Source organism: Panthera pardus, unplaced genomic scaffold (genome assembly GCF_024362965.1).
Source record: "Panthera pardus isolate Hobbes unplaced genomic scaffold, ASM2436296v1 HiC_scaffold_16, whole genome shotgun sequence".
Lineage (NCBI taxonomy): Eukaryota > Metazoa > Chordata > Mammalia > Carnivora > Felidae > Panthera > Panthera pardus.
Genome location: NW_026526721.1, coordinates 104,190,069 through 104,207,719, shown reverse-complemented (window position 1 = coordinate 104,207,719; position 17,651 = coordinate 104,190,069). Strand labels below are relative to the sequence as shown.

The 17,651-nt window shown below is 41.5% G+C and overlaps 1 protein-coding gene across 7 annotated transcripts in view; it reads left to right on the top strand.

Annotated features, from left to right (window-relative positions):
• Positions 1 to 17,651, top strand: part of LOC109262053 (schwannomin-interacting protein 1) — a 567,034-nt gene that overhangs the window by 514,958 nt on the left and 34,425 nt on the right. Inside the window, exon 1 of one of the 7 annotated variants that reach the window (XM_019440437.2) lies at positions 10,794 to 11,146. The exons of the other annotated variants lie outside the window; for them this stretch is intronic. Coding sequence (XP_019295982.1) covers positions 11,069 to 11,146 — 78 coding nt within the window. The 5' untranslated portion in view covers positions 10,794 to 11,068. Of the gene's footprint in view, positions 1 to 10,793; positions 11,147 to 17,651 lie in introns of those variants that run through there. 7 annotated transcript variants of the gene reach the window in all.

Here is a 17,651-nt window from a genome sequence, read left to right as displayed (position 1 = left end):
ACAATTTCAGAAGACCAGTTCTAGAGTGTTAATAACTCCTTCCCTGCAACTTGGCCTGTTGAGGCAGCATTGAAAGTGTCTTCCTTGTAAGCAGACAACGAGAATGTTCTCAGAGTAATTGCTCTTTGCAGCAGCAGGCATGGCTAATCCAAGTCCAGGATAGTTAATGTTGGGGTATTACCCAACTGACCGAGTTCAGAAGCTCTAAGAGACCAATTCTTTAACTTAACAATGCCTCTTCCTTGTGTGAGGTAGGTTACCTGAGACAAGCAGGTGTTTCTCATTAGGTCAGATTTCCCACAGGTAAATGTATGCAGGCAGACTCGTACATTTCACAGACCTCAAGCCGGTGGTTTCTCAGCTAAGTGTGCCTATACAATATATTCATACACCTTTTTCTCTGCTTAATAATTAGAATTGTGTAATTATGGGCTTGTTTTATTGTATTTTCATTTCATAGTACATTTAAGTCACAGACCCTAAATACCGAGATATGCGCTTAACAGGAATTCTTCCCAGGAGCAAGGGAAGATGCTGAGGAAACAGCCAAAACTTCACTTAGACACAATACCGAGTTTGGGAATGGAGAATGTCAAACATCCATGGAGAGCCTAACCTACTTATGGCATGGCTCCAGGTGACTAAATTACTATCATAATTAAAATCATTTTTCTTCTCTCTTTTCAGAGAAGCTATATAATTTAATTTTTGAAAGGCAAGCTACTATAAGATTATTCCCTATACCTTTTCATTCAGTTGATCGTGAAATCCCTGGTTTTATAGGTCAAAAATTGGTCAACTATCAGCAGTTTCACCTGAAGAGAAAGGATTTTGTTAGCCAACTGCTCCTGAAAGAAGACAAATTGATTTTATTTTACTTGAACTATGACATGTAACACTGTCATTGTGTGTTTAATAGTTTTGAAGTATTTATTGCTTATTTTCATAATAAAAGTAAGTGTATTAGTCAGACAATAATAGTATATTCTGCATCTTCATGGGGTTTTGGAGTAGAACCACCTTCATGTATATGTTCTTTTGAAACACCCTCCCTTTATGCGTAAGTCAGTAAAAATGAAAACATTAACCGTGAAGCCAAGTCTCAATCCACTTGGAAATCTTAGTTTTAGAACCCACCTGGCACCACATGTGATTGGATTCAGAAAAGACAGGTTCTCTAAGTCCTTAGCTTGATTGTCATAGTCACTGATAATACCGACAGTAGGATGTTTTTCAGAAACCTGCCCCTTTTTGGATGAAAGCTTATTTATTTATTTGTTTTTATTTTTTTAATTTATTTTTTTAGTTTCTAATTTACATCCAAGTTGGTTAGCATATAGTGCTATAATGATTTCAGGAGTAGATTCTTTATTTGTTTTTAAGGATAAAAATGCAGCGACTAAAGCAAGTTCCTTAGGGTAGCATTTTTACTGAGTAAGGTCTAAGTTATTTGTAGAACTGATTCCTTTCTTCCCACAAATGTATACCAGAGTTTCTCAATGGAGGGTCCATGAATGGGGAACTTCAGGGGCCATTCCCCCAAAATTACATCCACATTTTGGATGCATATGTCTAGGTGTATATTATTATTATTATTATTATTATTATTATTATTATCATCATCCTCAGAGCATAATGGCCTCCTAACTGCTCTTACCCTTGTCCACACCCCACAGTAGTCTTATTTTCAACACAGTATCCAGAATGATCTATGAAAACCTAAATCAAAGCATGTCAGTCATCTCAGATTCTCCTCCTCACAGTAAACCCCACATCCTCCCAGGTCTTTGGCCCTCAGGGCCTTGCATCAGTTTGCCTCTGATTCCTCTTGGACTCTCCACATTGTCCCTTCCTTTCACTCCCCTCCCACTATGCCAGCCTTGCCTTGTACTTGCTGTCCCTTCTGCTGGTTGTGCTTCCCCCAGGTAGGGTTGCCAGATTCAACAAATGATCTGCAGTGTTTGGAACATGCTTATACTAAAAAATCGTTCTCTGTGTATCTGAAATTCCAGTTCACCTTGGCATCCTGTGTCAGTAACTGCTTTCTCACTTTCTTCAGGTCTTTGCTCAAATGTCACCTTCTTGGGAAGGCCTTCTCTGGACTTCCTGTGTCAATTTCCAACTCCCCAGTTCTATCCCAGTGTTTCTATTACACTTCCCGAATTTACTTTTTACTTGGCATTCATCACCATCTATCAGAGTTCATATTTTGTATGGTTCTCTATTTTCTGTCTCCCTCACTTTATGTAAGCTCCATGAGGGCAGGGATTTTTATATTTATATCCATCTGCTTTCCCAGTGCTTAGAACAAACCCTCAAGTAATATGGATGGATATGCTTACTCTGTATAAAATTGACTAAGAAAAAAGGCATGTAAACATACTGTGGCATCGTGGTTTCTTATATTTTGGTAGCCACTGGGATGACTTTCTGTCTTACCCTATCCATCCTTCCCTCCCCCCACCTCCCACACACCATTAACCTGCACTGTTTTCATTGTCTGTGGGTCAGATAATCCTTTTGTTTCTTGTTAGTTTTCTCATCTATGAAATGGGATTTTTCCCTAGTTATTATCCTAGTATGGGAGCTGGCAGGTTCCTGTCAGAGGCCACCTTTCTGCATAAATAAGTCAGTTACCATGAATTAAGAGCAACCTTCTTCTGACGCACACCAGGGGCCCAGTGACAATTGTAAAGCAGCCAAGGAAAACCATGTATCACTTCGTTTCCCAATTATTTGTTGCCAATGTATGGATGTAGAAGTGATTGATTGCTTTTTCAAATAGAGGATTATTTTGAAAAAGAGTTTCACTGCTACCAAGAGCTTGAAAACCTCTGAAGTGTTTGGACACACTGTGCTTTGAACAAGTTAACCCAAGGACAGATGCTCAGAGAGCAATTCTCAGGCAGAATTTTTTATGGTTGTTTCGTTTTTAAAGGTTCTCACATTGTCATCATCTCCGTGTACTTCCCCCTCACAGGATTTACATTCGCCAAGAGGTTACTGAGGCATGTGTTGTCATTTTCAGTTGTAGCCGTGTTAAAAGATAGAGCTATCGACCTCCATTTTCCAGTTTTGGGAGGAAGCCAATCTCTTCAGGAAAGAACCTTGCCCACAGCTTCAGGCCTGGCAGCCTTCAAGAGGCCAGATTTTTCTAAATGGTCTCTGAGAGGAAGCTTTGAAATTTTGTTAACTTGAAAGCACAAGTTTAGGTCAAAGGGTCCATTTTGCTTAAAAGCTCCTAAATATTTTCTTCTCTTTCCCTGCAGTTGGTTTTTGGAATTAGTGTGGATATAAAAACAATGACATGCTTTTATCCTTTTCTTCCCATTGCTTAAATTCCCTACGACCTCAGATATAGATCACCCCTCACATTCTTAGCTACTGTGGGAATGGAGTCTTGAAAGAAAGAAAGGAAAATGGCGTGTGAATGACTCTCATCTCTTTCCTCCCTCGGGTACATAAAGAGACTCTTCTTCAAACACACACCTGGTCTTGAGGAAGCACAATAGAAATCTTTAACGTTCCCTCGTTTTCCTTAGGATAATTCCAGACCCCTTTGCATGGCACTCAAGACCTCACTGTGATCTGAACCCCTGGCAGAAACACTCCTCCCTCTAAACGCTATACTCGTGCCCCCATATTGCCATTAGTACTCGTGCTTTGCTGCGGTACCTCAGCCCAGAATGTCTCCCACCCACATACCACCTGCTTCTACCTCTGCAGGTTGATGCAACTTTCAAGGCTCACATGCCACCTCCTTTGGGAAGCTTCGCCCTCTCTTCCCCCACTGACAGTGTCTCCTTCTCAGGGCACTTTGTTTTTTCTTCTAACAGAACCCATTTACAGCTAGTGATATACAAGTCTGTCTCCCCCATTAGGCAACAGGCTTCTTGAAAACAAGGACCTTATTTCATTTTTAAATTTGTTTTAAGTTTATTTATTTATTTTTGAGGGAGGCAGAGAGAGTACCAGCAGGGGAGGGGCAGAGAGAGAGGGAGAATCTCAAGCTGTCAGCACAGAGCCCAGCATGGGGCTTGAACTTGTGAACCGTGGGATCATGACCTGAGCCAAATCAAGAGTCGGCCGCTTAACCAACTGAGCCACCCAGGTGCCCCGGGACCTTGTTTTAATTCCCTACTGTACACGTGGCATACGTGTTCAATAAATGTTTGTTGGATTGAATTAACATTCTCCACATTCGGTGCTGTACTGAGTCCCCAGGACGAGAACTACCCATGCTAATACCAGAGAGAAGCTCAGATCTGTGCATTGCAACAGGGAGTTGGCGAAGCTGACCGCAGCATCCCTAGTCTCTGGCTTGTGAACCTCTTGAACAGTTGCCAGCGTGTCAAACATCCCACGTGCCAAAAAAGGGGGGTGTAGCGCAAAGAATAAAATAAATGAGACAGACATCCCAGCCTCCCCAGAGACGGTGCATTAAGAAGATACCTATCTACCTATTTCTCTTTCACCCCCAAAATCTTCCCAAGGTGAACTTCATGGTCTTTCCCCAAGCACTTTTTCAAAATAACGTGTGGTCAGTTGAGGCAAGTACTTATCCCCCAAGCCCCCTTTCTTAATATATCAAATTTTGCAGTGAATCTTTTTACCGTAGAGAGGAGTAGTTTTACTGCCTCCTGAAACACGAAATTTTTCTTGGACAAAACATTTCAGTCCAATTGAAGTGTCATACCCAGCACATAAGATAAAAGATGCCCTGTATTGATTCCAAATGATAAAATTAGGGAGTATATCAATTTAAGTAGTACATCAAGATATTTTTTAAATTCTTGCTGGAGAAAGTAGTAAACATGCCAAGATTCTAGTGGGTTATTTAATAGTTAACAAAGGAAAGGAAATATATTCTATCCCTGTTGACATCAGGCCAAGTGAGGGCTCATTTCCCAATCCCTTCTTCCTGTGAATGAGAAAACAAGATATCAAATTTGAGTTCATTTAAGATTCCACCCAGTTTAAGCCTGGTTTCATCCCCAGCCAGGAAGAAAAATATATTGACCTAATGGAAAGGGGAATTTCAAAGCATTTTAGTGCATTATTTAATACAGGCTTTTAAAAATAAGTGCAGTGAAACAATTTTTAAGCTTATAGTTTTTTTTAATTGGAAAAAGATTTTCCCATAATTAATAGCGTTGAAGAATACTTCGTCTGCATTATTTTGCCTGGTTGATGTATAGTTGTGTTTTTCTGAGGATGGGATCACATATATATCCCCTTAATTTAATTAAGAAAATAATTCTGGATATAAATCTATCTGTACTTGTTTTTAGCCAAGATATCTGAAAATCTAATTCATATGTTTTACCACAAAAGGAGCACAGTGATAAGTGCCCAAACAGAAAAAAAAAAAAAAGTCATTTCAACAGAGTTTCATTATGGCCTGATCTGAAATAGAAATTTAGTACAATACATCATTCCTATTTAAAGTAGCACTTGGGGCTTCAAATACCATGATTCAGACACCAAGTAATTTTAAGAAATAAATATGCAACACATTTCAAGATGGACATCTAGTATTTTCTCCTGGAAAGGGGATGCAATGAAGGATGGGAAGGAAATGGGAACATCTCTATGGTAAATATCAGTGCATGGATGATTTTTGGAGAGTAGAGACCCTACATTCTCTCACACACACAAATACACATAATCTTGGGTGACTAATCACAATTTCACATGCAGAAGTTCAACACTAATAGAGCCATATCCTATTATTTAGTTATATCCTCCATCCCAAGGGAAAATTTGAAGTCCTGATATACTTACTATTCCCCGTGCAGTATATAGAAGCATCAGAAACTATCAAACTTCCTGAAATAGTAAGTACTTTGACACAACTATTTGAATTCAGAGGGAAACATCAGAGTGGCCTGTGACAGTTAACCTAAGAGAGAGCCATTAATGGGGTAAAAATGCTAAGAACACAGAGAAAAGAGGGCATTGTCCTGGTCCTCCTTGGAAACGTGCAGTGGCCATCAAAGTGAGTGCAGTTGAGTTTCTTGTGCTCAGGTTTTCAGTTGAGCAGGGAGATTTATGTCTGTGGCCCTCAGTCTTTCAGATATGGGTAAACGCCTGACACTCTGCCAACACATTCACCTCCTCCACCCCACTCCCAATGCTGTCATTTTAATTTTTTTAACCCGCACTAAAAAGTCCATTTAAAAATTGCCTGCATATTTTTATAGCTTATCTAGCTATCAGAATACCTTAATGGAAAGCAAAGCAAATTTAGATGAACTTTGCACAGAAGAAAATAATAGTTAATTTGCAAAGAGATTATAAATTAGGCATCAGTTTGTATAGCACATGGAGTTTGGATTTTAAGGTGGAAGAGAATGCAGTGGGCTGCTGAAGGGTTAATCAGGATGAACTAGAGTTTCCATCTATGAATAGGAAAATCTTTTGACAGCACGTGAGTGATTTCCCAGTAATGTGGTCAGTGTTTTCAGAATCGATCATTTCCACCACTGGCCGATAATGATCATTTAAAAGCATTAGCTCACGTGACCAGTTCAGATGTGGCTTGACAGGAAACTTCAAGTTCTAGTCCTTGAATTTCAGGGCATTGGGTGAGAAGAGACCCTTTCAAGCTCAGGGATTATAAGTAGCTGTGTGTACACTTTTTAAAGGAAAATATTAGTAGCATCTGGGCCTATGTTATGTCAGCACAGTTCATTTTAGAGAGGTCAGCATTAGAGGAAAGAACCAGAGGAAATTATCTGTAGGAAGGATGCTGGGGGCTATTATCCCTTTGTTTGCATAGCTACTATAGAACCACCAAACATTATACTCAGCTCAAATCTTCCAAGGTGGTCTTTTGTTTTGGTTTTTCCTTTCCTCTACTCATTTGGACCTCTTGGAAGTAAAATTAATTACAGTTTGATCCCAAGCATCTAAAGTCAGGGTCTTGCCACCATGTCTGGCAATATGGTCTGAAATAGATAATAGCTTATAAAGAATTGTTTTCAAGGTCTGAAGCTGGACTTCTGAAATTGAAGGTGCATTCAAAATTCCTAGACTCTTAAAAATGAAATTTCTGATTTCAGTAAGTCTGGGGTGGGATCTGAGAGCTTGCATTTCCAGTCAGCTCCCAGGTGATGCAAATGCTGTAGTCAGAAGGACACACGTTGAGTAGCAAAACTCTCAAAAACACCAAAGATCAGACCCCATGGTAGGAAAATACCTTATATTCAAGATGACCCAAGCCATTCAGATAGTGGTGGTACAGCTTCTTCTGGAAAGGGTCTAAGTTGTGAACCTATGTGGTGAGCACTCCTTGAGGAGGGGGTGCAAAGTAAATTCACAAGTGGGGCCCGCCAAGCTCTTGCATCCATGTTTCAGGGGAGATGTTCTATCACTTTTCTCTATGTAGTGCTTATTAGAGAACTACTTATGACAAGAAGAGGTATAGGGGTTAGGGAAAGGGAGTGGTCTTTCATACTTGTTACTGTTGTTTGGCTGGGAAATTTCCATCTTGGATTTTGAGGTGGCCTTCTCCAAAAGATGGTACGGTAACAGTATGTATGTATACATGTATATGTATCTATGTGGTCAGTATATTAGTGTATATATATTAATTTGAATATAGATAGTTAATGGTGAGAGTTTAGTCATTTTAACTAAATGTATAAACCCACCGGTTAAAATTAAAATAAAAAGATATTAGTAATTAGGCTTATAGTTTTATGTATTTTGCTCAGTCTTGTAAATTTTAATGTTTTAAATGTTGATTTATTTTTGAGAGAGAGAGAGCAGGGGTCGGGCAGAGAGAGAAGAGGACAGAGCATCTAAAGCAGGCTCTGCACTGACAAGCATTGAGCACGATGCGGGGCTTGAACTCGCAAATCATAAGGTCATGACCTGAGCTGAAGTCATATGCTAAACCAACTGAGCTACCCAGGTGCCCTCTAGGTTTTTGTAATTTCATCCATGTTAACTTTTTTTTTTTTTTTTGATGGGGGTGGCGTGTGCATGGGAGGGGCGAAGGGAGATGGTGAGAGACAATCTTAAGCAGGCTCCACACCCAGGGCAGAGCCAGATGCGGGGCTCAGTCTCAAAACCATGAGATCATGACCTGAGCTAGAATCAAGAGTCAGATGCTTAACCAACTGAGCCACCCAGGCAGGCTCCCCCTGTTAACTCAGCTAAGTGGACTGGGATGCTAACTAACCTAGGCAAGAGATTGAAATTCCTGAAATTTGTGGTAGTCCCCGTCTTTCAATCCAACAAGACCTACTTTTATCTTTTGAACATGTGTGATTTCCACAGAAGATTTCAGTTGAAAAGCACTAATAGGAACTGTTAATGTTTCCTACTGTGGGGCATTTAGAGGAAACATTTAAAAAAAAATTTTTTTTTTTTTAATGTTTATTCTTGAGAGAGAGAGAAACAGAGTGTGAGCAGGAGAGGGGCTGAGAGAAAGAAGGAGGCACAGAATCTGAAGCAGGCTCCAGATTGCTGTCCAGCTGTCAACACAGAGCCCAACACGGGGCTCCAACTCACGAACGCTTAACCGACTGAGCCACCCAGGTGCCCCTAGAGGAAACATTTTAAGTAATACATACATTTCTCCTCTCTTCATGTATTTATTCAACAGCCTTTCACTGTCCACTTAACATATGTAAGGGGTTGTCTAGATGCTGTGGGGAAAACAAGATGAATAAACAGAAATCCCCGCCCCCTTAGAAAAAGGCTTGAAACCGTAACAGCTGTTGGAAAGAAGTCACGGTAGCGCTAAAAACACCATGGTAAACTAGAAAGGAAAAGTCACCATACAGCATGTTAGGGCATGACCATCAGTGAGGGAGCTTTTATTTTATTTCTTGAAAGTCTCATTATCAGGGGAACACCATGTGGGGTGTTCAGATATGCGATTTAGAAAACGTTTCAGTACGTGATATTATGAGTGCAACCAGAATCCTCTGTATTAAACCCTAATTTTTAAAAGCTGCGCCTGACTATTTTCTTGTGTGCAGTTGTTTCTTACTGAGGCAGCCAGTAGAAGGTGGTATAGCACACCCATTTAGAAGCGGAGGGCCCAGGTTTCAATTGTGGCCTGGGCCATTGGCAAGCCGTCACGCCTTGGACAAGATACCTGACCTCACTCAGGTATAAAACGCAGTTGATAATAATATCTACTCCAAAGGTTTACTGTGAGGATTAAAGACATATGTAAGAGACACGTGTAAAGTGCCTGGCACATAGCAACCCCTCCACAAAGGACAGCTATTGTTACTGTGTTAATATCTGTCATACAATAAGATGCATGCATGCTTCCTTCACTTTAACTAATCTCCTTTGGCAGGATTTAATCTACCCAGGGTCTTTGAAAGTAGAGCATTTTTACCCAGAGCCATAGGTTTGGAGAAATCTGCAATGTTGGGAACACCCACAGTGGGGCTGCACTTGGTGGCCAGCATTGCCTCCCAGGCCTGGAAGGTGTTCTGAGTTTCTTGTATGCACATAGTAGGACCCTTGTCCAGAGTGAGGGTCCTGGGGTCTGGAAGAGAGTAAGACAGGGTAGATCTCGACTGGGGAGAAGCTCTGCCCAAATGCAGGTGTGGCTCATGAGATACAACTTGTCATCGTACTGTCCAGCATATGTGCAAGTCGTGCTTTCGGGAACTGGGTCAGGGAGATGAGGGGGAAATAAAGGCAGGATTTGGATTTGAATCAGGGACTGCACAGGAAGGTGTTTGCCGTATAGGCATAGGGCTCCAGTAAATTACATTAAGACAGGTTTATGCCACGAGTCTTCCACAAATTGATTTTTTTTTAACTTGTGGAGAGAAATAGACAACTCAGAGTGAGCATGTGAAGGCTTACGTTGCATGGCATTTTTGCTTTAGAACTTTGTTGTTAACAGCACTGGGGTTGGTCAGGAATTCATATTGGAAAACGTATTGAGTAGGACAGTTGCTGCTTTCTGTCCAAGCATGTCAGAGTGTGAGATCGTCTGTTAAATGGAGGCTGGGCCTTTGAATTCTTCTTTGGCCCCTTTCTCCTGCAAACAGTAACCTTTTTTTTTTTTTTTTTTTTTTTTTTGAATAGTGGGTATATTTTTAGTTTATGGTAGTAGTAATTGGATAATGATGAGTATGTGCTTGTGTGTGCACTTCCGTTTGTCCTCTTCTTGCAGCAAAACATCCTCCAGCTGTGGGCCTTTTCCATCTCTGTGCGTAAAGCCAGTTAAAAACCAAAAGCCATGGGAGAAGGGTAAAGAGAACAGCAGAAAGGAACGTTCTCTTTTGTGAAAAAAGCCCGCCCCTGGCTGGATTTTAAAGAAAAGTTGATGGATCTTTTTCTCTTGCCTACATTGATAGAACAAAGCGCTGATTCTGAGGCAGAGGGGTCCTTCTCTGAGTTGGAAATAAATTTTATCCTTGTGCTGGGGCTACTACCAGAAGATGAGATTTTTATATCTGATTTTAAGAAATGATTAGCTATAGGAAAAAGGGGGGTGGTGGGGTGGGAAGCAAACATCTGTCCTACAGGTTAGCCTTTAAATTATACTGTTTTCATTTTGTCACAGGATACCCGGCTTTTAACTCACTACTGAAGTCTGGGAGTCTGGGGTTTTTGCATCTATTTTTATCCCACACACTACCCTGGTTCAGAATAAGGTTGCTGGTTCCTCTCAGGGCTGCCGTCCACACTCAGCCCTGAACTGGGGAGTTGGGGAATTGAAGCAGCTTTTCCTTGATTGGGAGTAAGCATCGTGCTGTGGAGAGGAATCCGGGCGGGATCATTCAGGGGAAGGTGACAGTGAACAGTGGGGAAGGCTGGGCACTCCACAAGCTGAGTGTCAAGGCAGAGTGAGCCTCAGAAATAGCAGCTGCCCCTGTGCCAGAGCTCAGGACAGACCAGGGAGGCCGGCAGGGCGGTGTCTCTGGGACAGAGCAGGGGCAAGGACACGCACAGCCAAGCGCAGACTCTTAGCTGGCCCTCCATGTCAGCATGAGCAGTAACCAGGGTACTGGGCAATTGGCACATCAGCCTATCAGAATTCATGGGAGGTTATTTCTTAAGTGAAATTCTAAAGAGTTAAAGGATGAATTTGGACAGTGATGGAGTGGATGACATCATCAGTCAAGAATCCCCATTGGATATGGAGGGGAATTATAAAAAGGTAAGGGGGGGAGAGCTCTTTTGTTTGTAAACAATCAGACCATTTTTCTAACTGGGAGAAAGATCACCCTTGAGGAGTGGCCAAATTCCACACTCAGTGGCCATTGCCGTAATATATTCAGGAAAGCTAAATGCACAGAAGTGGATGCATGACATTGGGAGGGTGCTTCTTTCTGCCTTTCCCAGCTTGTGTTCATCAATATTCATTAATTCATAAACAGTAACTGGAATGCACATGTTATTCTGAAGTTGAAAAAATTCTATCATGCATTTAGTTGCTAGGTCGTCTTATTTATGTAAAAGAATCATTTTTAAAATTTTTGATGTATGTTGATAGTTTACTTGCAGTAAATAATTACTAGAATGTTTAACCTATCTTTCTAAGTTTGACTTTTTTAACAATGAAAAATATAGTTTTACTAAGAGAAGCGTGGGGTTTTGAAAAATTCATATAGTATCCGCTAATACTTTGCTAACCTTTTGTTTTGAAAGGCAGTAAATATATTTTTGGAATGTTTTATCTGGCAATTGTCTGGTAATAACAGGCCTAAGTAAAAATAGCTTTAGTTATATGGGTGAGGTCATGAAATTAAACTACAAGTATATGCTTGTCTGTCCACAGAAGGCTGAACACATAGTATGTCCTTCCCCCTCATTATTGTCCACAAGTCAAGTGTAGGGTCACGACACAGCACAGTATGAAGAATTAGGGTCCTTCCATTGTGGATCTGGAAAGTAAGACCTCTTTTCCTTCAGAGGTAAATGTTAGTATAGCCTCCTAGAACAGCAAAACTTGCTGCTCAATCTTTAATTTGATCAAATGTGCCATTAACTTTTCTTCCCCCAGAGATATAGATTAGATATAACTTTCTAAGTTATATAGATATATATAGTTATATAGATATAACTTTCTAAGATACAGAAAGTTCTCTCATGATACTTCCTTAAGTGTAATAATGTACAATATGGCATTTTATATCTGATACACAAAATTGTGGTATGTGTGTGGGGGGGGTGTTTTAAGTATGTACTTTACTTCTTAGAGCAGGTCACGATAGTTTATGCTCCATTCTCTGGAACCTAAAACTTAAATATGTAAAAGAGGTTTCAATGACCTGCCATGTTGCCCCCAGCATTTTTCTCCCTTCGCCTTCCCCAAGAAGGGAGTGAGTGCCCAAGGTGGTAAGTGGTCAGAACACTGAAACTCAAACATCTCTCCACTATCCCTTCCTGCCAGACATGGGTGTAGGATACTCAGCAATCAGAGTCGGTCACTTACGCAGCCCCGAAGATAAGTGCACATTTCTCGTATCTCCTCTGTTTTCAGTGTCAGAGGACTGGTCACAGTCAAACCATTTCTCAGGTAGAAAAGTGTAGGTCAGTTTGCACTTAGGAAAAATGAAAGACATACCGTGACTATTGTAGTAACAACAGAGTGATGACCACTGTAGTTTTTTCCTCCTTAGAAACAACTGAGAGAGCCCGCATGCCTGGAATGAGCAAGCGATGATATGCCTGCAACCTGATACAGCACTGACTAAAATGACAAACATGTGAGGCTCAAGTAGCTTTAAAACATCATCAACAACAAGACAGAGTTGCATTGTGTAATTTGTTATCTAACTAAGGCAGTAGAATGCCACATGGGGTTTAAAAAAAAATAGTATCTGAAAGGTTAATACAAAAGACTGCTAGATGAAACTTTTAGATGTGTAGGATACACAGAGAGCAATGTATATTTTTCTGGACCCCAAACACGAGAGTAGTTCCCTTGTGATTTCAGCTTTTTAACTACTTTTCTCAAGCAAAGGGCTTTCAAATTAATGTACATATTGGTTACTCTGAAGACTTCATTATGCTAAAAAAAAAAAAAACCCACTATTGATCATTTCATCAAGAGATTCTAGTGAAGCAGGGCAGCATATGCTTTCTTTAAAATATAAAGACTAGGATTGGGACGCCTGGGTAGCTTAGTCAGTTAAGTGTATCTGACTTCAGCTCAGGTCATGATCTCGTAGTTTGTGAGTTCAGGCCCCACTCTGTGCTCTGTGCTGACAGCTCAGAGCCTGGAGCCTGCTTCGGATTCTGTGTCTCCCTCTCTCTCTGCCCCTCCCCCACTTGTGTGCGTGCTCTCTCTCTCTCTCTCTGTCTCAAAGATAAATAAACATTATTTTTTTTTAATATATATATAAAGAATAGGATTGGGCGCCTGGGTGGCTCAGTTGATTAAGCATCTAACTCCTGGTTTTGGCTCAGGTCATGATCTCACAGTTTGTGAGTTTGAGCCCCACATCAGGCTCAGTGCTGACAGCAAGGAGCCTGTTTAGAATTCTCTCTCTCTCCCTCTCTCTGCCCCTCCCTCACTCATGATTGCTTGCTCTTGCTCTCTCTCCAAATAAACAAATACGGGATAGGACAACAGTTCCCTCATATAAAAATCACTTTTCCTAATTCAAATCTTCCTTTTCTACATTTTTCTATTATTTTTGCTATTTGGTTGACTAAATAGAAGATTAAATTAGATGCCATAAAGCAGCGGTCTGCAGGCTTTTTAGACCTTGGATCCATCAGTAAAATGATTGAGTCCATACCTCTACTATGTATCTATTTTATTCATAAGTTATACATATATACTACTATAAATACATATTTTGTATGTATAAGACCTGTACACAAATACATATTTTTTAAATAGAATGTTTATAAGTATAAAACTTAAAAATTTCTTCTTTCACTGCCTGTCACTTTGAGGTCAGTTGTCAAAAACAATTGGAAAATTGGTATACCCTGCCTAGGTCCAATAGAATTTCCTATACCAGTCACACTAATAAATGCCACATGTGTATAGGAATTATTTTACAAGGGTGTTTTAAAGTCAGGCAAACAGCCTTCAGGGGGAAAGGTCACTTTCCGATACTAAAATTAGATTCCACCTTGGCAAAGGAAGGAAGAGAGCACACATCTGTTCCTATTCCTTGGGGAAGGTCCTGATTGTAAGAAAGGTGTTTCATTAAGGACCTCTGGCTTATTCATATAGCAGTGAAACTGTCCTCGACAGAAAACACATCTTAGTATATTGGAACGAAAGCCTGCACGGTGGTAGAATCTCAGGTGTGTATGCTCAGTCCGTTGTTGCCCTGCCATGCTCTGAGCAACCTCTGACTTCCTGGCAAAGACCCACAGCTGATTTTCCTCAGGACCACAGTGACGCACAGCATGGGATCTACATCCTGGTCCCTCCACCGTCACTCAGAAGAGTCCCCGTCTGTCCCTGGCATTGCGTGGGGAGCCAGGATCACGGAAGGGATGCTGGGCTTTGCCTCCAGGAGCTTACAGTCCACGTGGGGAGGTACACGAACAAATAAGCTGACATGGGACTGATGCTGCCTGGAAGAATGTTCAGATCCAGTGTGGACCTGGGAAGCGTGCAGCCCGTGCCGTCTCAGACCCCGGGAAAGATCCAGCTTACACTGAAGGAGACAGAGAAAGGAAATCGAGAAGATTTAACCTAGAAGACTGGCTGCCACTCTGTCCCAGAGCAGAGCAAACACGCTGGTCTGTTCCCAGGCTACTCCTTGTAGAAGGAGCCGCCGACAGGGCCGTGTGTGGTCAGAGGCTGGGGAAGCCAGCTTGCTTGCTTTATTTTTCCGAGGTGCTGTCTCTGGTGTTGTGCATCCAATTATGGTGAAAGATTAGGGAGGAGCCCGTGAAAAAATTAAAAGGCTGGAAGGAACAATATTTAAAGTGAAGCCACAGCTGCGCCTCATGTTTTTTTTAAAAGGTGAATGGAAATGACTGCTTGAGATAAACTGCAATAAACAGGAACACAGAATGCCAGCTGCCATTCCAGACAAGAGCTCTGCCCTCCCCACACAATTACTGAGGAAAAGCAGCCGTCGACCTCCATTAACCCTCACGTCTTCCTGCCTGTAAGGGCTGAATGCGCTTGAAGAACTCTGTTGAGTTACGGAACCCTGGAGCCTAGCCCCACCTCGGCCACCTGGGGACAATCTTTTCAGCTTTCTGGGCCAGAGTCTCCTTTTCTTTCATGGGAGGAATTGGCCTGGTTGGTCTTAGATGCTATAAATACGAAGCCTCTTGGCTTCTGGTTCAGGGCTCTTTCCACCCTATCGCCCTGTTGGCACACCTCGGCTAGCCAGCCCGGTCGGGGAGTGGGTTGTTTCAGGTAACTAGATTTTCCAGATTTATCGTATGTGAGTTACCTTTGTGGGTGTAGTTTATTTTTTTGAGATATGATTCTTTAATATGGATGAGATATAATTCATATAGCACAAAATTCGCCATGTCCTAGGGTACATTTTGATGGTTTCTAGTATATGTATAAGGTTATGCAGACCACTGCTAATTCCAGAACATTTTCATCACCCCCCCAAAGAAGCCCTGTACTCATTAGCGGTTACTCCCAGTCCTCCACTCCCCCCACAACCATTAAGCTACTTTCTGTCTTTATAGATTTGCCTGTTCTGGACATTGCTGGCTTTTATCCCTTTCTCCATTCTTCTCATCAGCTTGCCCAACCCCTCCCTTTAGTGTTCACAACAGCTACTGTTTAATAAGTTCTCCTCTGGGCTAGGCTCTTGCCGGATCCTTTCTGTACAGTACTTCATTTAATCCTTAAAACAACCTATAAGATAGGTATTATTATCCCTTTTCTCAGAAAAAAGAAACCGAGGCTTAAAGAATTTCTATAAGTTGCACTAGTAAATATCCGAGTCAAAATGTTACCTTGGGTCTTCTTGACCCCAAATCACCTGAACTCCCTGCCTCCTTTCTTCTCATTCCTGTGTTCAGGTCTCCCAGATCCTAAGTCCACCCTGACATGGGAAATTGAGGACATCAGCTTCCTGGCAGTTGATTGAGGTTGGGCTAATTCATAACCATGCAGTAGGTGTTTTGAACTGTTGCGTTCTCACTGTGATACCGAATGACAGTGGTGGTTTTACAGACTTCTAAAATGTCACCTGTTAGAAAGAGTTCCCAGACAACACTGCCCCTGTGTTAAAAAAGTAGTCTCTGTAGCCAATCCTGTGAGAACCAGAAGGAGCTCAAGATAAGATGCTCCCAGAAGTTCCTGTTTTGGATATACCGCCCATAGGGGAGGAAAACTTTCGTTTCCAACTGTATCCCCACAGGGTCTAATGTTGAAACACTTCCACTGCTTTGTTATCTTTGTGGATTGCACCTGGGGCTCCTTTACCTTCTCCAGAGCTCCCATTCAGCCAGTTACTGGCTACTAAACTTCAACCCACTGAGTGTTAGATACCTTTGCTCCCTGGTCCTTAACAATTAAGAGTATTCAAGTGTTAGGGACTCTGCACAACAGCACTTGTGTCCGCCTTCTTCTGCTTATATTGTCTCCCTGTAGCATGAGAAACAATGCAGTCACTAGGCAAAACCATCCTCGCGGTTGGCTAATTGTAAACAAACATCTCTCTCCTCTGGACTGGCATCCCAACACTTTTCATGTCGGGCAGTTCTCAAGTAAAATAGGTGTCCTTCTCCTTGGGTTCCCGTCCTGGACATTAGGTATCCAAGGACAACTTTCTCATGAGTATTGATGCTATGCAAGCTGAACCCAGGCAACAGCTGAACCCAGCAAGCTGAACACCAACAGCCTGGCCTGACTGTTTAGGCAGGACTTGTTTAGGCAGCTCAGTGCAAGGATGCAAAGATGAGATTTCAACAGCATTTCAGGAAATCTTTCTGGATTGATTAGGTAAGTGTCTGAAATGGAAATCATCAGAAGTACAAACTGAAAAGAAAATGTCCAGAGAGTATCCATTCAGTGATACAATGGAAAAATACTAGGTTATTTAACTTCTGTTTCCACCAATAATTGAAAAGCTCTTCCCAGAGGATAAAATAAGATGCAAAAACTTGACAGAAAAAAAAAAACCCTGCATATTGCAAGTACTTATGAACTTGACATTCAAAAGAGTACATTTTATTTTCTTATAGAATGATGTTTTCATATTTTGATCTTGTGACAAACCCACGGTTGTTTCAGAAAGAAAATAATTAGTATCCACATATGTGGGTTTTCCTTTTGATTATTTTGTTTTCAAGAAAATTAATACAATTTGCCTAATGAACAAATGAGTTCTGTACTTCTGGTTCCCAGTGTTTAAAAGCGTCAGACTCCTCCGCCCTGGAATGCTGCCTATAAATGTTAGAGTAAAGCTGCCTTCCTTACAAGCTGAGGAGAGAAACAAGAGTGACTACTATTTTCCTATAGGAAAAGTGCTTTTCCACAGGGAGCTCCAGAATCCCAGCTGCATTCCCTGGTGAATGATGCTAATGGGGATGATGCCGACATCACTAGGCAATAGATTGCACTGAAGCAAGGGGTTCATTAATTGCTTCAAAACAGACATCCCAGCCAGGCCTTGGCAAGGCCAGGCGTCCACAGATGATGAAATCCACCTGGGTCCAGAGCCTGGACATTCCACATGGAACAGATTTGTGCTCCCGTAGAGGAGAACCGA